This window comes from Schistocerca serialis, chromosome 3, assembly GCF_023864345.2.
Source record: "Schistocerca serialis cubense isolate TAMUIC-IGC-003099 chromosome 3, iqSchSeri2.2, whole genome shotgun sequence".
Taxonomy (NCBI): Eukaryota; Metazoa; Arthropoda; class Insecta; order Orthoptera; family Acrididae; genus Schistocerca; species Schistocerca serialis.
Window position 1 is genome coordinate 203,908,977 of NC_064640.1, and position 26,642 is coordinate 203,935,618.

Consider the following 26,642-nt stretch of genomic DNA (forward strand, 5'->3'; position numbering starts at 1 on the left):
GCGCATAGATCTTTTCACACATGCATGAATCTCTAATAAACTTTGCTAGTCATTTCTGCATTCTCTTTTGAACCGAGAGTACAACAGCATCTACTTCCTCAGCAGTTTCTGAATCTCATTATTCAACCACAGTAGGTCCTCCCCATCCTTAATCCACCTCCTAGACATATTTTTCCAGGTCAACGTTTACAGTCTGCTTAAACTTTGCCTACAATTCCTCTACGTCCATACTACTAGAACTGAATGATGTCAATTCATTGTCTTAAATGAAATGCTAAGAACTGATTATCTGTTCTTTCTAGCAGAAACACACTCCTATCCTTCTTGACTGATTAACTTTCATAACCATAGCTGCTCTAATGAAATCACAATCACTAATCCCAGTTTCTATACCAATGTTGTAGGTAAGGTGTGGCCTATTTGTACCTACAAGGTCTAAGCTATTTCCATTGTGTGTGGGCTGCTGAATTAGCTGCTGAAGACAGTTTTCAGAAAATGTGAATCCCCTGCAATGAATTCATAGACATCCCAGTGTATACTCTGTACAAGCTGCCTCCATCTAGTCTGCATGATCTTGGTATTTCTGCACTACTGACCATAGACTTTCTTTGAATGACTCTAGAACTGTCACAGCAGAATCAGGTAGCTGGTAAAAACATCCAATAATTAATGATGTTTCACCTAGACTTGTTATATGTGACCAGGTAACTTCACTGTCACTCTCAGCTTCGACCTCAATAGAGAGATATTTTTGTCAACTGCGATGAACACTCATTAAATAGCTCAACGCTTTCCATGTTGGATTTCAGCCATTTATTGGTCCAGAAAATAATTTGAGCGCAATCACTTTCCTGGAGGACATTAAGTTCGGGAACTTTATTATGAACACTTCAACAATTTACTGATAAATTTTCGACTGTCTAAGCATCGTCAGACTTTAAACTGTTTTGCCAGTGAAACGGAACTGAGCACTTCACCACTGCCCTCTTTCACCCATAAAGTCAACACTGTGTTGAAGAGTTGGTCAGGACTTTCAAATCTCAAATGTGTACAGGCCTGACTGATGACACACAGCAAGGATGCACTGCCAGGTCATGTTTTTACATAGCAGCACGCAGTGGTGAACAATGTACACGAACCGAGTCTTTCGAATAGTGCATGCACCACACACTGTTAGACCTGCTTCTTCCAGTTCAGCATACCTAGCCCACATGCTGTTAGGCCTGCTACAACTCAATATGATGTAGCAGGCTATGGGAGGTGACAGTTTTTTTGCTTTTGCAGCCAATCAGGAACAGTTTGCTCATCACCATATTTAACAATCATTTCTTCAAATGTAGTAGAAAGTAAATGGAAAAATCTCTCACAGGAAAACTCCCAGCAGTATGTTGAAAAATCACCTCTCATAAAATTCAATCTCATTAATGTGTCACCAACTTCAATTCCTGATATCAAGAAAATTATACATTCTCTCAAATATAAAAGCTAATCTGTTTTTAATGGTGTTTCCAATAGAGTACTAAATGTGGCATTTTTCCAGAGAGGCTGAAATATGGCCGTGTTCCCTCCCCCCCCCCCCCCCTCTCTCTCTCTCTCTCTCTCTCTCTCTCTCTCTCTCTCTCTCTCTCTCTCTGAAAGGTGATAAGATATATCAAGAACTACTGTCCTGTTTCTCTGCTGACATTTTCCAAAATTTTTGAAATGGTGATGTATTCTAGAACAGTATCTCGCCTTAGCAACAATAATATTCTCAGTAAATCACAGCTTGGGTTTCTGAATGGTTGCTCTATTGAGAATCCCATTTACATGTTCACTCACCACATTTTGCAAGCAGTGTATAATAGAATAGCACCAGTTGGTATTTCCTGTGACCTATTTGAGGCATCCAACTGTGTATATCACAATATTCTCCAGGATAAATTCAAGTTTTATGGGATTGGTGGTATAGCCACTCAATGGATGTCATACCTAATCAAAAGAATGCAGGAAGTCGTACTTACTAATTCAACCAATATAGTCCATGGACATAATTCTAACTAGTGAGAAATCATGTATGAGGGTTTCCAAGGCTTGACCTGAGGACCACTATTGTTCCTCATATCTGCAAACAATCTTCTGTCTAGTACACAACAAACAGAATTAGTTCTTTTTGCAGATGACAATAGCATTGTAATCAAGTCACTCACACACACTCACACACACACACACACACACACACACACACACACACACACACACGGAAAACAAAGTTTCTAAAACAGGGTGTATACGTGGACAAAAAAAAATCCCGGATTTTTCTATCTCATACTTTTTCCGTGTTAAGTGACCGTATATTTACCCTCTGAACTGTAGAACTTATCAATCTTACGTTTTATACACCACCGTAGAACTTCCCGGCACGTAAGTAAACGAAACCCAGCATTAAAATAAATAAATAAATAAAAAGTTCTGGAATATGCTTTTATGTGCAGCAACATGTACGCTGCATATTTCGGTATTACGAAAGTATAAATTCGAATTCCGACAAACACAGCACTTTAGTTTTCGAAGAATTGAAATCGAGATTGCAATGCCCTCTTGTAAGCATGTCATAGATCATGTCACGTCATCTCGCCAGCTGATGACAACAAATATTTAGAACATACGACAGGTGATGTAGCGAGCCAACAGCAACATCACTGTTAAGCAACACGAACACACAAATAGGCAAAGTGAATGGGTTAAATTAATATACATGGTGTAGCTACATGAAAAGTTATGCTTTCACGTATAATATTGGTCTCTAAGATTAATAAGCTGCAAGAGAAGGTAAGCTTTCACATGTAATATCGGTCTTTTTTGCCTGTGTTTCGGTTTAAGAGACATCACACAAATGTGCCAGTAAAATTTAAAACAATGACAAAAATGTCTGGTCTTCTGGGCTCTAAATTCTTTTCAGTGGCTGGTCTTCAAAGTGTTAAAGAGAGAGTCAGACGCTCTGTGATACAAGAAATTAATCGCGCATTCTCACACGTAACAATTTACTTTGGCTAAAAGGTAATTTGCTTTGAAAATAACGCTTTTCAAACCACCATTCGCAATATTTTCTTGAGACTTGTTAGAAAGAGGTTTGTTTCAGCAGTTGGTAGACAGCGCCGCCGGAAAACAGGCGTTAATGCAAGTGCGCAGCTACGATGACGTAGGAAGCCCGTAGTTGGTACGTATAAAGCATTAAGAGACCTTACATTACGCCATAAAGGAAAGAGGACATCATACTCCAAGAGCATCGAAATTTCGTAAACCATACTAAAATGCACGATTCGACTTTAAATGCACACTCGTATTTTCAGATTCACAATGAAGTATTTATTTTTTTTATTTGTCGTATGACAATACAGACACACAAGAAAGAAACAGACAAATCACTAAAATAACAAACGTTAATAATTGCAAACACACATCACTAATATAACAAAGTTTAATGATTTCACACAAACATCAAGTCTATTGATAAAACCTATCGGATTTGGAGTTGCGAGCAGGAAGTCGTCGGGGCTCCCATTATAGGCTCTTCTGGAACACTCTTCAACAATGTGCCTGATGGTCTAATTTTCTCCGCAGTCACACTGAGGGGATGGTATTTTACCCCATTTATACAGGGAGTAAGCACATCTGCCATGACGAGTTCGAATCCTATTCAGAGTGGACCACGTTTTGCATGGTAGGTCAAAACCAGGTGGCTTTTGTGTGATGCAAGGCATGTTATGACTTTGCCATGCATTTCATTTTTCAGACCATGCGTTTTTGATTCTGAAACCACCTTGTGCACAGGTCCTCGACGTTCTTGTTTGCGGGTTCCTAGATCGAAGCCTATTAGTGTTTGCAGCCTCAGTGTCTTGGTAGATTGGCAGGCTTCGATTTCCCCATGATGTTTTTGAATTCACGTACAAGGGTGTCAGTAGTCGCAGGTGTGGCGGCGGGATGTGGCTTAATATTGGGAGCCATTACGTTGGAGTGAGTTTAATTACTCCAGAAATCATTCTTAGAGTGTTATTCGACTGGACATCCACCTTTTTTTACATGTGGGCTGTTTAGCCAAATTGGAGCACAGTATTCGGCAGCCGAGAATACAACTGCTAAAGCAGAGGTGCGGAGAGTGGAGGCCGTTGCTCCCCAGGTAGTACCACAGGGCTTTTAAATAATGTTGTTTCTTGCCTTTAATTTTTCGGCAGTCTTTGTCAGGTGCTCTTTAAAAGATAGTGTTCTGTCCAGCATCATGCACAAGTACTTCGGAGTTTTACTGTGCCTGAGAACGGTGTTTTCAAATAGAGTGTTGAGTTCCTTTCCAGCGAGTTTGTTGTCGAAGTGGAAGCAACTAAACTCTGTTTTGAAAGCATTTGGTTGAGGTCTGCACTTACGGAAATATTCACCCATCATCTTCATGTCTTTCGTTAGGATGTCCTCAGATGCTTCAATTGTGCTACATCTTGTAGCGAGGGCCCAATCGTCAGTAAACCCGAACTTTCTTGATTGCGTTTCCGGGAGGTCTGCAATATAGAGGCTAAACAGCAGTGGTGCAAGCACTGATCCTTGTGGTAAGCCATTATTTAGTTTTTTGATGGAGCCGTAGTCAGTGTCCATACTTATTTGGAACACCCTATCATTGAGCATGCTGTCTATTAAGCGTGCTATAGATTTGCAAGGAATTACTCTGAGAATTTTGTACATGATGCCTTCTTTCAACACAGAGTCGTAAACTGCTGTGAGGTCAATAAAGGCCACTGATGTTTTCAATTTTCTCCGGAATCCCGCCTCAATGAAGTAGTGAATGACAACACCTGATCAGTACAACTTCTTCCTAGCAGAAAGCCCGCCTGTTCAACTGGGATCACCCTGAACAATTCTGGGCTAATTCTGTTATATATAAGCCTCTCTAGTTATTTGTAAATTACAGACAGCAGGGCAATTGGTCTGTAGCTTTTTGGGCTGTCAGCTGGCTTCCCAGGCTTTAGAATAGCTAATACCTTAGAGCATTTGAGTTCTTGTGGGATATTGACAGTTTGTATAATGTTTGTAAAAAATCGAACCAGCCTTACTTTTATATACTTGCCACAGTTTATTATGAATTCAGAGTGAACGTTGTCGAAACCTGGTGCCTTTGTTGGTTTGACATCTTTCAGAGCTTTTTCTATGTCTTCGCTAGAGAAAGGGCGAGAGTGTTCAGTTTCTGTGGCTTCATTTTTTAAGATTTTGAGTTCTCACTTCACTTGTATTGTGTTTTATACTTTGGTGTCCTAGAAGTTAACTAGATGTACAGCTATGGCATTTGGTCTTACAGCTGCTTTTTGTCGTTGTGCTGGTGGGCCACTCCCTAGGTTTCTCAGCAGTGACCATGCTTGCTTGCCTGCTAGACGTTTGGAAATTGAGGCTTTCTACAGTTTCCGTCCACTTTTGTCTTCTGGCCGCATCCAAGCTGTGAAGCAGTTCATCCGCTATTTCCTGATCTCCAGATTCAAGGAAGCTCTGGTATAGTTTTCGCTGGTTTGGGACCATCCAGGGTTGTATTCTTTGCGGTACCCTCTTGGTATGTGCTTCTTGGCCGTGCTTATCATGGCACCAACAAATCTTTCGTAATTTTTGCTAGTAGGTGGTATCCATCCCAAATATTTGTCCAGGTCTGCGGAGAACCCAGTCCAATTGGCTTTTTTAAAATTCCATCTTGGGCGAGGAATAGAGGTAATTAGGGGAATTTGAGTTCCTACCTCTATTACGATTGGACAGTGTTGCAAAATGGGCAGAAGACGAATACTTATGCCATGTATTCGATGCTAAGAATCTATTTACGTTTAGATCAGCTGCCTGGAGACAGGAATACAACCATGACCTGTGTTTCGTCTCGTCCAACAACAGACCAACCTCTCATGGCCTTGAGTAGAGTTCTGCCCGACTTTCCGCACAGTCAACACCATCCAACAATGAAGTATGTTCCAACCTGATACTAAGCTTTTCAGTGTTGTTTTCGGGATGTAATTTTTCTCTGACTACCAGTACTGTATTATTTCATGTTTGGTTCTTTATTATGGTATAATGCCATACTATATGGGAACTATAACTTGGCATGCGGGCACCCCAGTTCCGGATCGGAAACTATCGACAGCAGTCGGGAGATTTCGTGGCGTCGTGATTTGTACATGTTGCCAACTGTATGGCGTACACTGCATTTGTCGTCCGCCTTGTTGCCTGCTCTGTCGGTCGCTTAGCTGTGCTTTTAGTGTGTAGCAGCTGTGTTTTCACTGTTTCGAAAATGAGTGATGATCCGGTTGCTGGCCCATCGCAGGAGTTACTGTCGACTCCAGTTCGGGAAAATAATCCGGTTATGAGAACCGCTTCTCGTAAAATGATGAATGTAGTGAAGTGCTGCGATGATGAAAAAAACAAAAATCGCCGTTACAACCAATTTGACAGTCTTCCCTCAGAGCTGCGATGTACACTGGGAATAGCCTGCGTAGTACTGCGAGAGTTAGAGAATTTGCCAGGAATCACCCAGACGTATCCCCAGGAACTCCTGGCAAAGAGAGGTTAGTTTCAATTATAATCCTATAAGAGAATATTTCTAAATAGCTCTACATTTGGTTGTAATTAATTTAAAATGTGTACTCTTTTACTGATAGAGCCAGTGGAAAGACAAGATGCTTATAGTAATGACTAATCGTACACTAACCCACTTATCAAAATATTCGAATGCAGTTCGTAAAAAAAGCGTTTTATTCTCTTCCACTTAGGAGAATACGCGGGGAAATTGAATCAGTTGTTGGTGACTTCAACAAACGAGTCATCAGGGACACAATAGAAGAGTTTTACACTGAATAGGGCGGCAGCGAAATCTTAAGCAGTTGACATACTGGCAACAAGGGCCACAAAGTAATTCGCTTTACGCCATGCAATTGCGATTTGAATGCCATTGAGCTTATTGTTTATTTTTTAAAGTTACTGGATGCCACACATTTCAGCATTATTGTATAATAAAACAAGGATGAACAGGCCAATTTTTCTGAAGCTTCTAATTCCGATGCACTAACAGTTTCACTTTCGCACGTAATCGTTTTCTCTGACTCGTCCCTTGTATCTGAAGTGCCGACGTCGACAGTGAGGTTGTCAATGGCTACGCTATCACACCGCCATGCCTCCAGTACTCCCGCTCAAGCTCTTGCACCATTGCCATTGGGCAAAAAGAAAGAGACTCTTTCGGGAGAGCAACATTACAGGTGACATGTCATCTGAAAATATTGACTCTTGCAAGCACTTTTTTTTTCAGGCTGTTACTGCGGAAGACTGGAAAAGTTACTGCAAAAAGATGCAAGAGCTTGAGCGGGAGTACTGGAGGCATGGCGGTGTGATAGCGTAGCCATTGACAACCTCACTGTCGACGTCGGCACTTCAGATACAAGCGACGAGTCAGAGAAAACGATTACGTGCGAAAGTGAAACTTTTAGTGCATCGGAATTAGAAGCTTCAGCAAAATTGGTCTGTTCATCCTTGTTTTATTATACAATAATGCTGAAATGTGTGGCATCCAGTAACTTTAAAAAATAAACAATAAGCTATCTTCCATTCCTAGTGTCGTAAATTGTTCTTTTACCTACTTCTAATACCGCATTTATTTTGATATGGTAACTGATAACGAAGAACATTAATGTCTTTATTTAATATGTCAGTACAAACAGTCCCCTCAATTGCGATAGCACGAAGAATTTAACTGAAGATTAACTCTGTCCTACACATGTTGCTTTTGTGGATGTTTAAGAGAGACGTTTGTGTTGCCTGCACTGCGCACCTGCAGCACATGGAGGCGGAGCTTGTTCCGCTCCTCACCCATAAGCAGGACTTGGGTCACGTGACCCGCTGATCGCGATGCTGATTGACTGAAAGTTAAAATCAGTAGCTAATCAGAAGAATGGGTGAGATCTGAGCGAATGCAACATCTCTGCTACACACGTTCTCGTATTCACACTTAATGTGTGCAAATTTCCTTGCACCTCGTGAGACAGTTATTTAGTTGAAATGGCTGGTTCTGTTGCGTGTTATGTATATGTCAGTGCATATTCAGCGAGAAAGCATTCGAATGCTCATTTGAGAAATGTGCATAAAATACAGCCAGGTGGCTTCTCTATCAGAACTACTGAGGTGCAAAAAAGCAATGTTCTGGTCATGGCCGAAATGTGTTCTGTACTAAATGACACTACAAATTCCACTTTCTTCTTCATGAAGCTCTATGGCACCAACGAAATGGTTCCCCACGCTAGCTAAGATTAAGTGCTCAAAAAGTGGCTGCAGCTAATTTTTTTTTTTTTTTTTTTGGCAAAGTTGCGACTACATGTGGAGCAGGAGCACATGGTTGAGATGGTAAAACAAAATAGGCCTAGTGAATTCCAAACGAAGGGCGGTAAGTGAAATGTACACTGCCTACTTAAATTAATATCGTCCATTGTTGATTATTACAGACCTGCCTGACCTGTGGCTATTAGCTCTTGTTTTTGTTGGTCAATAGAACATGTGCTTATTTGTAACCAGTAGAGATGGGCAAACTGAAACACGTAACTGTTTCGAAACAAATGAAACAGTACAATGTAATGTTTCGATACGCTGTTTCGAAACAGTGAAACAGTTTGTGGTTTGTAATTTAATAAACCTACACATTCTATCATCTTGAATTTCTACTGTATAAGTATGGCCATATAAACACGAAAGAGGTGCGAGAGCGCTAATCATATCGCAGAAAGTATGAAACTATCACTTAGGCGTCTTGGCAGTTTCGTATTTCATGCAGCAAATGCGCTGCTTTCGTGTCGTGTGACTTTCATACTTTTCAACTGGCTGAGGACAGCCATAGCTAAAGACAGAAGAACCACCACGAACGGAACTGGAGGTGGGAGCAAACTGCAGAAACAACGGATATGCTACTGGGATTCCCACATTCCGTTAGTATGGTTAATATACCCATCCTGCTAATTTACATGCACACAAAGTGAATCATTGTGGATAATAGGCACAGTGACTATAACTATAGCCTTACAAATAATGCCAAATAATTCGAATAAATAACAAAATATAACAGAAAAAAATTTTGTCTTTCAAAGTGTTTCGAACCTTTACTATAAATTCACCATGCTTCCCAGCCCTTCCCGTTCACCATTACACTATCAGTGATATGTCAAACAGATTGCTTGCAATTATACCTACATAAAATTTGTATATATGTCTAATAACTGTCACTGTACGCCTTTTTTTTATTCACAATGTTGTAGGCTTACTTGCGTTTCTTAATATGATTACTGTATATGAACAGAGAAGCGTATGTTATAAAAAAAGTGTAATTTAACTGAATGATTTTCACATATTTATTATTTTGAATGTGAATAGTATGCGATGTTTTATTGTTTGGTTAGTGTTTATAAAGCAAATGTTACGCCATTTCGCGATAGGACAGTCAGCTAGAAACGAAGCTTTATTTTCGGATATCTTAAGCTTCATGCTATTGCTTGTCAAAAAGATTTCGACACTCTTGAAAGTGTTTCACGAAGTGGTATATTGTGTTTCAGTACCTGTGCCGAGCCCGAATCTCGTCCGAGAGAGAGCGGAATGAAACATCACTGTTTCGATACAATTAGTCCGTTCCAAGCACAGGTGGACTGAAACAGCCTTATTTTGAAACAACGATACAGTTTCTGTGTCTGGCTCGAGATCGAATCTGGTCCGGTTATCAGAGACAGGGGCGGAATGAAACACCACTGTTTCGAAACAGTGAACCACAGCCGTTCCGAAACACTGGAACAGTTCCACGTATCGATACACTGTATCGAAACATAGAAACAGTGGCCAAGTCTAGTAACCAGTAACTCGTGAGGGTATCTAACAGTGCAGTTTTTTTTTTTTTTTCCCCCTCCTACTGTTTACTTTGCACTGAACGCAACTGTTTTTCATCGATGCTTTTATTTTAGACTTTCTGAAGTGGAAGTCTGAGGAGGAGAGAGAAACAAAAAGTAGATTTGTCTCTCGTTATGGCACTAAGCATTTAAAGTATGGCACTGCAAAAACCACCTTTCTGTGCCACAGACGTGACACATGTTCATCGAAGTCAGGTGGCAAAAGGTTGTGTACGTCCCAGGGTACTAGCAAGGTGGGGAACCATTTCGTTGGTGACAGAGCTTCATGAAGAAGAAAGTGGCCATTTACTATAGAACACATTTCAGCCATGAACAGAACATTGTTTTTCTGCACCTCAGTAGTTCTGATACAGAAGCCATCACTGCTGAGTAGTACCTTAATTGTAGAATTTTGCTGGCCTTTCAGTGATCCCAAGTAAATATGGCGTGAAAGTTTCAGAATCCATTGCCAGGCTTTCTTTTAGTTATTTAGTTATATGTAGTTGACTGACTTTTTTGTAGTGAGGGAACATTGTTTTTTACTGTTGAGAAATTAATATTGTTATGGATATGTGATCTGGAGCAAAAGGTGTGAATATATTGATTGGCAGTTCATATGAATACAATTTCTGATGGTAGCATGGGGTTTGTTTGGGGGAGGAGACCAGACAGCGAGGTCTTCGGTCTCATCGGATTAGTGAAGGACGGGGAAGGAACTCGGCTGTACCCTTTCAAAGGAACCATCCTGGCATTTGCTTGGAGCGATTTAGGGAAATCATGGAAAACCTAAATCAGGATGGCTGGACGTGGGAGATGGTAGCATCAATGCAGTTGTAAAAGACCAGATGTTGTGGACCATATTGACCACAATAATGGCGATTGTAATGCCATTTACTTGGGTGTGTGACAGCAGGTGTATTACAGTAATACAAGTGTGGAAATAAGTTCTGAAATACTTATGTATTGCCCTGTGTTATTGCATGTGTCATAGTAATTGTTTAAGAATAGATCATTAATGCATCTGAATTGACCAAAGGCAATACATTTATTTTTTCTTGTCCAGCATGTTAAACAGGATGGATCAAACTCAGAACTGGCCTCTTTGACGTTGGAGTGATTTTAAAAAGTTGCAGGTAAAATTGCTGAGGGGCGTCACTTTCAAGAGAATTCTGGATGATGTGTGGGACTCCATTCACTCAAGCGGAGTGGAGAGGCTGCATCTCCTGACTCGACATGACATTCATAACATTAAGAGAGACTTCGCCATTGGTGATGATCGCAGCATAGCACTAATGACGTCAGTGTTAGTATGTGGTTGGAGAAAATGAAAGACTGTGTTCTCCTCTACAAGAAAGAAGGTAAGGCCAGGGAAGATTTTGACAGCACTGACTGTGATAGTGTTAATGACTGACTACTAGAAGCAGTTATTGGTGAGATTTGTACAAAATATTGTATGTGTAGACTCCACACATTGTACAAATGTTTACAAGTTGTTGGTGACCACATTGTTAGTGGCAGACGACTTTGGTTCAGGTATGCCTGTAGCATTCTGTGTTTCAAATCAGGAGACTACTTTCATAATGATTCATTTCTTTAGTGCTGTGAGAGAGTCATAAAAATGTCAGTATTCATGTCTGACGACACTAATACTTTCCACAGTGCGTGGTCACGAGTCATGGGACCTGCAGAAAATAATCTGCCGTGTGCTTGGCACATAGACTGCAGCTGTCAGAATAATTTGAAGACAGTCCGTGGCAATGAAGAAAAGAAAGCACTTCTGTGCAAAGCTCTTTGTACATTGCTTGAAGAACCGGACATAGACAATTTTGATGAGCTGCTGGAATCTTTCATCGGGCAGCTTCAAGCAGATGAAGGTATTAGAGATTTTGGTGTATATTTCTCTTCAAATTACTCTTTCCGGCCTCAACAGTCTGCATACTGTCACCGCCGCAATCTGGGTATGAATACAAATATGCACGTTGAAGTAACGCATCCAGTTTTAAAATATTGTTATCTAGAGGGAAAAAACAAACAATAGACTTGACAAACTACTTGTTGTGTTGATGAAATTAGTGTGTGACAAACTGTGTGCTCGAATGGTTAAACTGTATAAGGGTGGTCATTCATATAGAATCAATGTTATTGAGGCTCATCACAAAGCTTAATGTAGTGTTAAGGAGAGTGACATAACAGTCAATACTGATGGCTCAAAGTCTCGTGTGAAATCCCAAACACACTGTGTTGTAACACGTACTGTTATTTTAAATAACATTGAATGTAAATTGGAGTGCAAGATCATGTGTTCCATATGTAATATATGTATACATACTTTCAGTTGTTCCTGTGTGGACAGTTTAATTCATTTGAACATATGCAAACACAATCATGCAGTGTCAATGACGGATACATTACGTTCCAGTGCCACATTTACACCAACTGAAGCAATTGTGACAGAAGAGGCTTGTGCCATTTTGTGTTCACTGCAAACAAATACTAATGACCATGAGAACACATCTCTGGCCCGAGAACTAGTGTCCATGTACCAAATTCTGATTAACCGTGTCAGTTCAGTTCAGGTAAAGTGTCCACAGAAATCCTGAAGTCACTACAGAAAGATGCAGCTCATTCACTGTCACTTTTTCAATCAGACTGCAGGGAAGCTCCACAGCACCCCAGCAATGAGAGAGTAAAAGTGCAACAAAGACCTGGTAAATGTAACAAACAGCCAAAGGGCAGTTTGAAGAAACCAACCCTTGCTGAAAAAGCAAATATTGTTTCGGCATTGAGGCAGCATGAAAGTGAAATATTAAATGTTCTCACTGATTCTGACCATAATTACTGTTGGCACTAAGTTTTAGATGTGTGTGCGCTTCTGTACATTCCATGGTTTGTAGGCCTACTGGGGAAACTCACCATGTAAAACAAACTAGTAACGCATTGTGCTTGGTACCCCTGTTGGTGATGTGGAAACCCAAGCAATATTAATAAAGAAAATAAAAACTTTTTTGCAATGTTGTCTTTCAATTGATACCTTGATTGAAAATACTACTTGATTATATTTAAATGAATTGCTGTGTAACTAGTGGAGAAAATTTAGATGTCTGCAGAGCAGTGTGTGTGGCATGAATTTGAAGCCCCTTATCACATGATGGACTGAAGTGTGTTGTAACAATATATTGCAAAATAAAAATGCTTGCATAAAAATTACAAGCTATTTTTCACTTCTGAATCACATTTCAATTTGTTTCATTACTAAGAGCTCAACAGAATAAAATTCAGTGCACTTAAACCAAGTATCTGATTCTCCCTTATATTTATTTAATAGCTCTGAATTTGGCAACTTCCTGAAGAATTTTGTACTTGCGTTCCTACAGTAATTATTAACCAAGGAAATTTGTGGTAAAGAATTTCACACATTGTTCAGTCTGAGTAAATAAGGTTTCTACATCATCCAAGGTGCAATTACAGGGCAGAGTGGCATAGTTAGTATGATTTACAGAATATTGAGAATTGTGGGACACCATTTTCTTTACTATAATTAATCATTTCCTTTTCAGTATCATTCCAAGCTGCTTTAGAATTATTTTTAGAGCTTACAGTATCATGTGCTTTACATCTAGCAATTATACTTTTAGTTTTATATACCTTTCCAAGTCTTCAGTACCTTTTGAGGTGGTTCTTTCAGAATAGGACTTTTTATGTAGATTGATACTGTGCAATGCTTAGTTGGCAGAATTTACCAACCAGTAGGTAGCAAAGAGAAAAACAAACTATTTTGGAGTCTTTCACCCAACTTACTACAAGTTGTCAGTGATTGTAAAAAAAAAAAAAAAAGTGTGTGAGCTGCAGTAACTGTATTCACAGTAAATGTGTGTTTCACCTGTTTTTTTGTTCACACCTCATTCCTGTTTTCGCAGTTTTAGAGCATTTTCTGAGTGAAAGAGGAATTTGCATTTGGTAGGCTGGTCACTTTCTTCTTCTTTCTAGCTATACATATTTCTCAACATGATATGCTTAAAGTTTAAGAATTTTACAACAAAATGGACACTGTGCTGCTAGGAAATTGAGAGCAATAGAAGTACTAATTGATTCTGAGATACCAGAGATTGTGTGAACATGGACTGGAAGAAAATGTAATCAAGATGTACAACGTTCTTCCATTTGACATATGAAGTCTTCCATTTGTAAGGTATGTGACCATTCAGATTTTCCACGTAGTAATTCCACGGAAATGTCGTAATTGCTAAAAACTTTATGTATGATGGGTTCTGAGTCATCAGATAATTGGGGCAAATTTACACAAAAGACAAATTATGAAAGCTAATACACAGTAATTATGAGGCCAAAGGAACAGCAGGAATGGAAATACATACTGAGTACAAGTACCTACAATATGCTTTCATAGACTCATAGAAGTTAGCAATACAAGAAAAACATACCGTCTCATAATTGCTGTTAGACAACATTTGGAACAGAAGATATTATCTGGGGACGGAAGACAGCAGACTTGAGGACTGTATTGTTTTAACTTGGTGCCAGATGGTGTTGATGTCAAAGATTGAGGCAAACCAAGACATAGCTTTTATAATACAGAAAACAATGTAAATATTCCAGCCAAATTTTTGGATACAAGAGACTTGCATGTTTCAGTGGACAGGGACATAAGGGAGGCAGAGTTGCTGTATATTTAAACAAAAAGGTGGACAGACAGAAACATACAGAAATTGTCTTGAAGCAGCAGCTATACAGAGAAAGGAAGAAGAGCTTAATATTAGGCCAGTACAGATCTCAAAGTTGTCAAGTAAGACATTTTCTCAAGTAACTGCATGTACTACTAGAAAAGGATACCAGAGAATTCACTTACATAATAGTAATAGGTGATAATATAAAAACACTAGAAGGCAGTTCTCATTCAAGAGACTTATATGATCAAATCAGAACTTCACAACCTAAATTTGGGGGTGGGGGGGGTGGGGGGGGGGGGGGAGAGAACTACTATAGGGATGCTGCTGTTCCATCATTTGCAACACTGGTAGATCATGTCATCAGTCTATACAAAAAGTTCAGGTATTAAATATTACTTTCAGACCATTGCAAGCTGTTGATAGAAATAATTGACAAATCAAAACACAATGCATACACATTTATGGATCTAAGACATAGTAAAAAAAACTAAAGGTGTTACACTTAGCTCAGAAAAATGGAGTAATAATAAAATTTTATCGTCACCAGTCTGTTAAAGCAATAGACAAAGTTAAAAGCATACATTTCCCAATTACTTTAGTTTGCATGAAATGGGTAAAAGTAGAAACCACATGTTACCAAACAGTACTTTCCTCTTAAAAAATTCAACAGTGTAAAAAGGATTGTTTACTAGTAGCTTATACAATTTGTCTTTAAAAACATTTACAGGCAATTCTTTAAAATCTTTGCTTAGTCTGTTAAACATCCTTAGTCCAAGGACTACATAGGAGTTCTGTGATTTACACAGTCTATGATGTGGAATGTCTACACATGTTCTGTTTCTCGTATTATAGCTACAAATATCACTTCTCAACACAAATTTCGAAACATTGTTCCTAATGTACAACAGAACATTATAAATGAATAGGTTTACTATTGTTACACATTGCAATTAGACAAACAGAGGTTTACAGTGTTCTGATTTACTGTAATCAGTAATTATCCTCAATACTTTCTTCTGCAAAAGCAAAATATTTGTGAGAATTACTCCCCCACAATAAAATTCCACATCATATAATCCTTTGGAAGAAAGCAAAATATGTTGATCTTACATAGTTATCTGGAATATATCTTTTTAAATTCCTAATTAAATAACTCTTGAAAGTCTACCTGATATATTTCTGATGTGTGGTTCCCAGGTCAATTTGTTACCAGTAGTAGTAACACCTAAAATTCCAACAGTTTCTAGTTCATGATGGTTAGGGATCTCCTTCAAGCTAACGTTAAGTTCCTGGGGTTTACTTTTAGTAAGAAACCATTCGCTCTGAACTGTAATGAAGATTGAGCAAGGGTACTTTTGGTCAATGTTTTCAGTGCGGCTAGATCTGTGCTTTTATTTAGAAAAGTTGTGTCATCAGCATACTTCCATTCTGCCCTCACCAGTGCTGTTCTCCACTGTCCTCTGACCCAGAGATTTTATATCTTCTTCCACATCATCTATCCACTGTTTTCGTGGCCTTCCTCTGTCTGGCCTCCATTCTTCCAGTACCCATCCCGAGGACATGCCCAAGCCATGCTATTCTTTTACTTTTTATAATTCCTTGTATGAAGTAGTCCAACTCCGTACTCATTCTAGATCTCCAGAAACCATTATTATCCTAGGTTGCCCAACAGATCTTACGCAGCAATCTATGTTCAAATATCCTGAGCTGTTGCTCATCACCACTCGTTAACGTCCATGTTTCGCATCTGTAGGTTACGGCTGGCCTCATCATGACCTTATATAGTTGCAGCTACAGCTGCATATTTAATAACCTAGAGGCCAACAATTTCTTAAACATGGGAGCATCTATTACCACTTAGGATGCGCAGTTTTATTTCAGTTAACATAGAATTTGTGCTGCTAATACTAGAGCCCAAATAGTCAAAGTTCTGCACATGTTCAAAATTGAAACCGCCTGCTGATAATCTATCCACGTTATTTTCCTTCCTGGTGAAATTCATGTACTTAATCTTTGTTTCATTTATAGAAAGGCCTCTAGGTCTTGTGGCTTCTTTCATCTCACATATTGTCCTCTATAGTGACATCCTTTTACTCTTAATTGTTACATCATTGGCATATGCACATATCGGAGTCAACTTTGCGCCTATGTAACCAGATATCCGAAGCTTCTGCATGGCTGCTTTGAGTCAGATTGAAAAGCATTGTAGAGAGTGAGTCCCCTCGTCTGACACCTTTACTAATGCTAAACCAATTGGTCAGTTCTCCATCCCCTCGCACTGCAACCTTGGAACCTGTCAATGTTGCTTGAATAAGTGAGACATACTTCGATGGCATACCAAGCAGCAACAAATCATTTAGCATTTGTGCTCTATCTAGGCTATAAAAGGCCTGCTTGAAGTCTAAGCAGAGGTTATGAAGCTCAATGTTATACTCTCATATCTTTTCATGTATTTACCTCAACACAAATATCTGGTCTGTTGTTCAGCTATTAGGTCGAAATCCACACTGATACTCCCCCAAAATCTCTTCTGAATATGGTGCTAACCTGTTGCAGATAATACTCGAGAAGATCTGATAGGTTACATTCAGCAAGGTAATTCCTCGGCAATTTGAACAGCAAGTCTTGTCTCCTTTCTTGTGTATTGTTGGATTACACCTAGGTCCATTCTTCTGGGATTCTTTCCTGATTCCATATCAACTTAAGTTTGTGGATCTGCTTTTGAAGATCAGTTCCCCATTTTTTAGCAGTTCTGCAATTATTTCATTGGTTCCTGGTGCTTTATAATTTTTTAAACAATGTGCTACCTTCCATACTTCCTCTGATGTTGGATCCTCTATTTTTGAATCTATGGTATAATAGAGTGGCTGCCCATTCCTGGTAGGATTGCCCTCCAAATTCCCTTGAAATATTCTCGCCATCTATCCACAACATCTTGTTTATCTGTCAGCAAATTTCTCTCTTTGTCCTTACAAGCTGTTATTTTTGGTCTATATTCTTGAGTTCCTTTCTTTTAGTATTTTCTGCTTTCATTCCTTTTTTACTGCTCTTCCATCTCCTCTATCTTTCTCTTCATGGCTTCCCTTTTTCTCCTCCTGCATACCCTTGCTGCCTCTATTCTCTTTTCATTATATAATGCCTGATTTGATCTAGTATTCTGCTGCAAGCATTTCAGCCTTGCTTTCTTTTTCTGTTCCACTGTGTCTACATTCATCATACCAGTCTTCATTCCCAAGTCTCCTTACTTCTCCCAGTATATCATGTGCTGTTGTCCTCATGACATCTTTAATAGAGTTCCATTCTTTGTCTACATCATCTCCACCATCTTTTGTTTGTAACTTGTGTCTCAATCTGTTCGGCTACCCCTGAACAGTAGACCTATCTTTCAGTTGTCCTATATTCCATTTCTTTACTCTGGTACTACTTCCTCTGACAGCCATGGCAAGTTTCTGTCTCACTTTTGGCTCCTAGTAGGTAATGGTCAGAACCAGAATTAGCTCCTTGGAAAGTGCGCACAATTTCCACATCACATGCCCACCTCTTTTATGTCAATATATGGTCCATTTGGCTGGCTTCATTTGTTTCTGGTATTTTCCACCCTTACCAAACACACTTCTGAATGCCTCTTCCTTTCCCAGTTTTCCATTATAGTCGCCAAGAACTATTTTGCGATCATATTTGGGTAGTCTGTCGCACACCTCCTGTAGTTTATCATAGAAGATGTCTACAGTATCTTCATCTGATTCTTCCATTGGTGCATATACATTAACAAAGGTCACACTGTGAAATCTGCCTTTCATACGTAGAGTACATATTCTTTCATTATATGGTGTGAAGGCAATAACTGATCTATGCATATCCTTGGAGACTATAAACCCAACTCCATACTCCCCTTGTCTTTCATCTTTTCCTGAATAGTACATCGAGAATTTCTGCTTATAAATCTCTTCTCTTCCCTTCCACCTGATTTCCTGCAGTGCAACATCTCCTATTCCATACCTTAGCACCTCTTCTGCAACACTATTCATCACTCCTGTTTGCAACAGTGTGCGCACGTTCCATGTTCCAAACATAAGCATTGATAAATCCATATTCCTAGATAGTTTGTCTACGTAGGGGCAGTCCGGCATTCCTTGTTGAATTATTCGCAATAATAGATTTTTTACAAGGTGGGGGTATCAGCCCTGTGCTCAACTCCCAACCTGGAGGACCGGGCTTTCATTTCAGGGTTAGCTCCTCTCGAGGGGTTGACGACCTAGCCTATAGAGTTCCCCCCCTACCCTATGGTGTGGGACACACATCGTCTAACTCCTCAGTTGAGACCACTCCGGCTGGTACATATCTCAACCTCATCAGAGCACACAAACCCTCCCACCCAGCACTGGGGGTGCCTATGGTAACGCAGTGTCCCCTGGGAGGGGATCATTAATCATTAACAGAAACAATAAAGATCCAAGCACTCACATTTGTGGCACTCCAGACCTAATATAAACAAAATTTGTCTTAGTGATTAAAATTCTTCTGGGTATTAAGCCACATCATTGCTAAAAACTAACAACAATAATAAACTAAAACCGACATTTTGGCCAAATTGCTATGGCCTTCCTCAGGGCACGACTTGTTTTGCATGTGGATAGGTGCTTCTATTTATTACAGACTATCAATGTCTGACGGCACTGTCGTAAAACTTTTAATTGGCCCTCTAATATGATTGGCTAGTCATGACGTAAGGGAAGACAGAAGGAAAGAGGCTATTCGTGGATGTCCATGTTGTCAATGATTGGTAGCAGTCCACCAATCAGCGTTCGGCTTCTGGTCGGCAAGTTTTCTTCCTGGTGTGCACAGAAGTGGACTGACAAATTTGACTTCTTTCTACCAATGCACACAACTTGTTGGCAGTTCTCTAGGAAAGATTTAAACATGTTTATACTGTTGCCATCAAAACTGTAATAGAGTAGCTTAGTCAACAAAGTATTATGCTCTACAGAATCAAAAGCCCTGTTCACGTCACAAAACATAGCTGGAGCATAGCCCCTAGCCTTGAACACAACTAGGACAAATTTTACTTGGGAATCCATTGAGTCAGTTGCAGATTTACCTTTCCTGACCCCAAATTGTTTATCACTGATTATATTTGATTTGCCCAAATAAACACCAACTTTTTTATACATTAATGTTTCAAAAATTTTAGAAAAAAAGGAGTTATGGATATGGGCCTATAGCTAGTGGGACAGTTCTTTTCAACTTTTTTATACATGGGCACAACTAGAAATTTGTAGTTTCTCAAGGAACTTACCTCCATCTAGAGATTTATTTACACAATAAGTTAAAGGATAAATTACACCGTCAATAATATCTTTAAACAAATTACATGAACAAATCATAGTAATTAACACTAGCTGAAGGTTTGAAATTTTTCCCTATTTTCAGGACAGTACTTTGATACACTCCTGTGAAAGAGCTTGGGAAAGGCTTTTCAAAGCAGTTGTCGCTGATACTAAGTTCGGTTTCAGGAGGTTCGTTTATTAACTACTAATTTCTTCAAGAGAACTGGCGTTCTATGGGTCGGAGCTTGGAATGTCAGATCCCTTAATCAGGCAGGTAGGTTAGAACATTTAAAAAGGGAAATGTTCAGGTTAAAGCTAGATATAGTGGGAATTAGTGAGGTTCGGTGGCAGGAGGAACAAGACTTGTGGTCAGGTGAATATAAGATTTTGTATTTATAATCAAACAGGGGTAATGTAGGAGTAGGTTTAATAATGAATAAAAAAATAGGAGCTTGGATAGGCTACTATGAGTAGCATAGTGAATGCATTATTGTAGCCAAGGTAGACACAAAGCCCAGGCGTACCACACTAGTACAAGTTTATATGCCAATTAGGTCCACAGATGAAGAGCTTGACGAAATGTATGATGTTAAAAAAAATATTCAGTTAGTGAAGGGAGCTGAAAATTTTGGTTATGGGGGACTGGAATTTGATAGTAGGAAAAGAAAGAGAAGGAATAGTAGTAGTAGGTAAATATGGAATGGGGGGCAAGGAATGAGAGAGGAAGCCACCTGATAGAATTTCATGCAGAGCATAGCTTAATCATAGCTAACACTTGGTTTAAGAATCATGAAAGAAGGTTGTATATGTGGAAGAGGCCTCGAGACACTGGAAGATTTCAGCTAGGTTATATAATGGTAAGAGAGAGATGTAGGAACCAGGTTTTAAATTGTAAGGCATTTTCAGAGACAAATGTGGACTCTGACCACAATTTATTGGTTATGAACTGTAGACTAAAACTGAAGAAACTGCAAAAAGGTGGGAATTTAAGGAGATGGGACCTGGATAAACTGAAAGAACCAAAGGTTTGTAGAGTGTTTCCAAGAAAGCATTAGAGAATAATTGACAAGAATGGGGGAAAGAAATATGGTAGCAGAAGAATGGGTAGTTTTGAGAGATCAAATACTGAAGGCAGCAGAGGATCAAGTAGGTAAAAAGATGAGGGTTAGTATAAATCCTTGGGTAACAGAAAAGGTACTAAATTTAAATGATGACAGGAGAAAATATAAAAATGCAGTAAATGAAGCAGGCAAAAAGGAATACAAACATCTCAAAAATGAGATTGACGGGAAGTGCAAAATGGCAAAGCAGGGATGGCTAGAGGACAAATGTAAGGATGTAGAGGCATACATCACTAGGGGGTAAGACAGATGCTGCCTACAGGAAAATTAAAGGGACCTTTGGATGAAGACGAACACTTGTATGAATATCAAGAGCTCAGATGGAAAACCAGTTCTAAGCGAAGAACGGAAAGCAGAAAGGTGGAAGGAGCATTGAGGGTCTATACAAGGGTGACTTACTTGTGGGCAAAATTATGGAAATGGAAGAGGACGTAGATGAAAATAAAATGGGGGATACGATACTGTGTGAAGAATTTGACAGAGCAGTGAAAGGTCCCAGAAGTAGACAACATTCCATTAGAACTACTGATAGCCTTGGGAGAGCCAGCCAGGACGAAACTCTACCATCTGGTGAGTAAGATGTATGAGACAAGCGAAATTCCCTCAGACTTCAAGAAGAATATAGTAATTCCAATCCCAAAGAAATCAGGTGTTGACATGTGCGAAAATTACTGAACTATCAGTTTAAGAAGTCATGGCTGAAAAATACTAACACAAATTCTTTACAGATGAATGGAAAAACTGGTAGAACCCAACCTTGGGGGAGATCAGTTTGTATTCCGTAGAAATGTAGGAACACATGAGACAATACTGACCCTTCGACTTATCTTAGAAGTTAGATTAAGGAAAGGCAAACCTATGTTTCTAGCATTTGAAGACTAAGAGAAAGCAGGGAGTAAAAGGCTATTTACAATTTGTACAGAAACCAGATGGCGGTTATAAGCGTTGAGGGGCATGAAAGGGAAGCTGTGGTTGGGCAGGGAGTGAGACAGGGTTGCAGCCCGATGCTGAGGGAATTAGATTAGGAAATAAGACACTTAAAGTAGTATATGAGTTTTGCTATTTGGGGAGCATAATAAATTATGATGGTCATAGTAGAGGATATAAAATGTAGATTGGCTAAGGCATGGAAAGCATTTCTGAAGAAGAGAAATTTGTTAACACTGAGTATATATTTAAGTGTCAGGAAGTCTTTCAAGAAAGTATTTGTATGGAATGAAGCCATGTATGGGAGTGAAACACGGATGCTAAATAGTTTAGACAAGATGAGAATACAAAGATTCTAAAAGTGGTGCTACAGAAGAATCCTGAAGATTCACGTAACTACTGTGGAGGTACTGAATAGAATTGGGGAGAAGAGGAATTCATGGCATGACTTTACTAGAAGAAGGGACAGGTTGGTAGGACATGTTCCGAGGCATCATGGGATCAACAATTTAGTATTGGAGGGAAGTGCAGCAGGTAAAAATCTTAGAGTGAGACCAAGGCATGAATACACTGAGCAGATTCAGAAGGATGTAGGTTGCCGTAGTTACTCAGAGATGAAGAAGCTTGCACAGGATAGAGTAGCATGGAGAGCTGCATCAAATCAGCCTCTGGACTGAAGACAACAACAACAATTTCTTCAATGGATTGGATACAAAGTTTCTTACATTCTTCTGGGGTTATGGCTGTATTCTCTTTTTGTGTAGGGTAAACAATAGAGTTAATTACACTTACAGCTTCCTTGCATTTTTCTTTTTTTTTTTTTACTTTTGAATGTTTACTATATCATGTAGTTTCTTTGCCTCATTGATTGCCTGCTTATACTTAGCTCTAGCATACAATTCTTTATGCACTTCTGATTTACCAGTTCCGTACAGTCCAGAATATAGCATAACAGTAACATAGTTATACGAAATCCATGGATAAACATTGGGGCAATAAAATATTTTATGCTGCAATAAAAGCAAAAATATAATGAGAAAGAAATGGATCACACCAGTCATTCAATGGGCAAGAGGGAACCTGAAAAATTCATGAGAGGCACAAAAAATATTGAAAATCGAACCAGTAATGAAGATTACACAAACAGAGAGAGAGAGAGAGAGAGAGAGAGAGAGAGAGAGAGAGAGAGAGAGAGAGATTCCGACAGATCGCTAAAGGAAATAAAGATGTTGTACTTCAAGAAAGCAAGTACCCACTTAATATGGCAAAGACTGTCTGGACTTTGATTAGCACAGACAGAAAAGAAATAAGTACCAACAATAATGAAAACATAATACCTAAAAAAAAAAAGAAGGAAAGGAATTTTTGGCCCCGCACTTCATCACTTCCATTTTCTATGAAGTACCAACAATAATGAAAACATAATACCTAAAAAAAAAAAGAAGGAAAGGAATTTTTGGCCCCGCACTTCATCACTTCCATTTTCTATGAACACAATCTGAACTGTGGTAGACAATCTCATATGACAAAATCCCACAAAACAAAAAGAGTGTATTTCTTTAAGCAATGTAAATGTAACAATGTTTATTCCTTTCAAACAAATTATATGGAAATATAAAAAAATAATCTGCAAAATGAAAAAAAATGCCATAGGGCCTGATGACATTTGTACAAGAGTAGTTTATTACTGTTCAGAGTTTCCAGTAGAGCCACTGACATTTCTAATAAAGAAGTGCACAGAAGAATCCCTGAGCCTCAAAACCAACACAGTATTGGGCCAACTGCTTTTCACTCTCTATATAAATGATATGAGTACACTAAAGGGTCCAAATGTCATTATACATGCTGATGATATGGTCAACAGAGGCGACCAATTCCACCCGTCGGCTTTGATCAGTGACGTAAGGGCGGTGGTGTGCGTGACGTATGATGGTGCGGAGTTTAGTTTATGAGTGTGTTGTGTTTGTAGATGTTGTCTTGTTGTGGTTGGTGGTGTCCTCTGGTGGTATGCATATAGTCTGAGTGTTATGTGGTGTATTGGGTTCATTTGGGTGTTGGTGCTAGAAGTGTGCTTTTATTGCTCGTGACTGTTATAGAAGAATGGAAATTGGTTTCAGTGAGTTAAGAATTAAGTTTCTGTTGTGTGTATGTTATTGTGGTGTTGTTTGCTGTTTGTAGCACGGTAAGTCATTTAATTCAGTTTGTGGCTTCTATTGTTAGGTGTGGATATGACTTCTAGGTTTAATAGTGCACGTCTGCGGGCTAAAATGGGGACGACATGTTATCCATTATTAAGTTTCTGCAACTTTTTGGGCTTGTGATGGAGATGGTTAGCCAGAGTTCTGGCGTCTCGGACCAAGGACTGTTTGTGAAGTTTTGTTTTTGTGTGGAGGGTGAAGGTCGGGGAGGGGGGAGTAGGTTGTAGGTGGGTTGGGAGTTTGTTTTGGGGTGTGTGTGTGTGGGGGGGGGGGGGGGTCACTGACCTAGGGTGTAGTGCCAGAACTTTTTTGTGCTAAGTAGTCTATTATTGAGTGTCTATTATTTGTGTGTTATGATGTTCAGTGGAGTTTTTATGTGTTGGTGTTATTTACTGCACGTGTTGATGGTTGATGTTTTGGTATCGGCACTAGTGGTCGATTTATGTATCTTCGGGAATTACTCAATTTCAATTTTTTTGGTATCGTCAGTTGTATTTGAGGCGAGCAGTGTCACCACACCCAAGATTTGTCGGATTCCACTATCAAACTGTACCTACAATCTAAAGAATCATGTAGACATTATGGACTATGAAATCATGAAAGAAATAATCACTGGAATGGGAGAGCTCAATGGAAAAACTTGTCATAAATGAAACAACTATCAGGGCAAACCAGTGCATAACACACATGACAAATTCATTTATATGACTATTACAAGCAAACTGATTAAATGGAATAGGCCTACTCTTTTTGCATGAATACATACAATGTTTTTAAAGCACACACCCTATGAACTCTGCACTGACTACCGACTGTGTGTGTGGTATGGAACACTGCAAGAATCTTAAGCACCTGAACCAATAATGAAATAAAATATTTTTACAGATATAGAAGCACAATAACAAAATCCAATACTGACAAGTCGAACAATTATCACAAGAAGCTTCCTTAGGACGTCTAATTATATTATCTGACAACTGAAGAAACTACTTTTCTTTTACCCAAGGAATGTATGATAATACAATACTATGTCAGTTACATATATTTAAACTGAGCGTCAAATACGATCCTATATTTGGACTGATGTCATAATCGTAAATTCGACGAATAATTTCTCGATACACATAACAACATATTACTAGGAAACCAAGTTCAACGAGAATACCAAACCACTCATAACATCATCTTGACAACCCACAGCACCGACAGATGCAACGTGTATCAAATTTTGTTGGAAAGGTTCTTCCGTATTTTTGTAAATGGGAACCATTATGTTAAACCATGTTACGTACAAGGAAAATGTTATATGGTCTTACACTTGCTACACGGCTACCCTAAACTTGTTTCTAGTTTACATGGACGAATAAAAATGTGGGAACAACCGAGTTAAGAAAAATCAGTTGTTGGTATTTCAAATTACTCGCAATCCAATGGCAATAAACTTTTGGAAAAAAATAAATAAACACCATAATATTAACGTAGCTGTATTGTTTCGCTTTTAATCACAACAAACATGTACTGTAAACAATCATAAGAGAACTGTAACAGTATAGATTTGAAAATTCATTCACAGTCAACAAGCCACCAACAAAACAACGTAAAGTATACTCACATATACACAGCTGAATTACGTATGCATAATACGACCACACGACGATCGTAACTATGAAGAGTACAGGAACCCATTTAACAGTTTGGAAGCACCACATATACAGTTTTGTACGGTTATGATCGTTCGTGTTCGATGGCATCATTTGAAACATCCATACACTTTCATTTCTCTGTCACACACACATATCTACACAACAAGACATAGCATGACAACTACACATCCGCATACCCAACGTGATTCCATTCAACTACCTAAGTACAAAACAAAGATATTTCAGTTACGTGACACTCCCACCAAAGATTTGTCATGTTTCACCTCACCCTGCAAATCGATAAATTAATCACAGACCATATATAGGCGTGAAAGGTGAGCTGAGTAATTTTAAAAAAGTTTGCTCTGGCCCGTTTAAAATAATATAGGTATAATATTGAGGGCTATTTACATTTCTTTCATGTCATTATCAAGCTTGTGACTTTTGCAAAGACCATACCGGTACTAAGGTGTACAATTATCTTACAGAGCAAACCTTGATCATAGTAGCGACAATAATAATAAATTAATCAGATTTAACACAAGTCTTGCAGTAATATGCTGAACATAATACTGCTAATGACACTACCACTAATACCATTACTCCTAATAAAAATAACAATAATGAAGTAGTCTCATTTTCATTTTTATAAAGCAGTTAACTTCGACTGCGGGAATGATAAGTAGCTTGAGTAGCCCAGTAGTACAGTTACCATTACATACCCGGATGAAGAAGTAGGGTCGTCGTCAAGAAATCGTAAAATGAATGCCAAAGTAAATAGTACTTCGAGATTGACACTCGCAATCATAGTGGGAGTTACTCATTATTCCTCAGCGAAA

General features: G+C 39.0%; 1 protein-coding gene across 2 annotated transcripts in view; it reads right to left on the bottom strand.

The window, feature by feature from the left end:
• Positions 1-26,015, bottom strand: part of LOC126469918 (palmitoyltransferase ZDHHC20-B-like) — a 257,733-nt gene extending 231,718 nt beyond the window's left edge. For both annotated transcript variants that reach the window (XM_050097310.1, XM_050097309.1), the window contains exon 1: positions 25,773-26,015. In XM_050097310.1, coding sequence (XP_049953267.1) covers positions 25,773-25,923 — 151 coding nt within the window. In that variant the 5' untranslated portion in view covers positions 25,924-26,015. The remainder of the gene's footprint in view (positions 1-25,772) is intronic.
• Between the last annotated feature and the right edge of the window lie 627 nt (positions 26,016-26,642).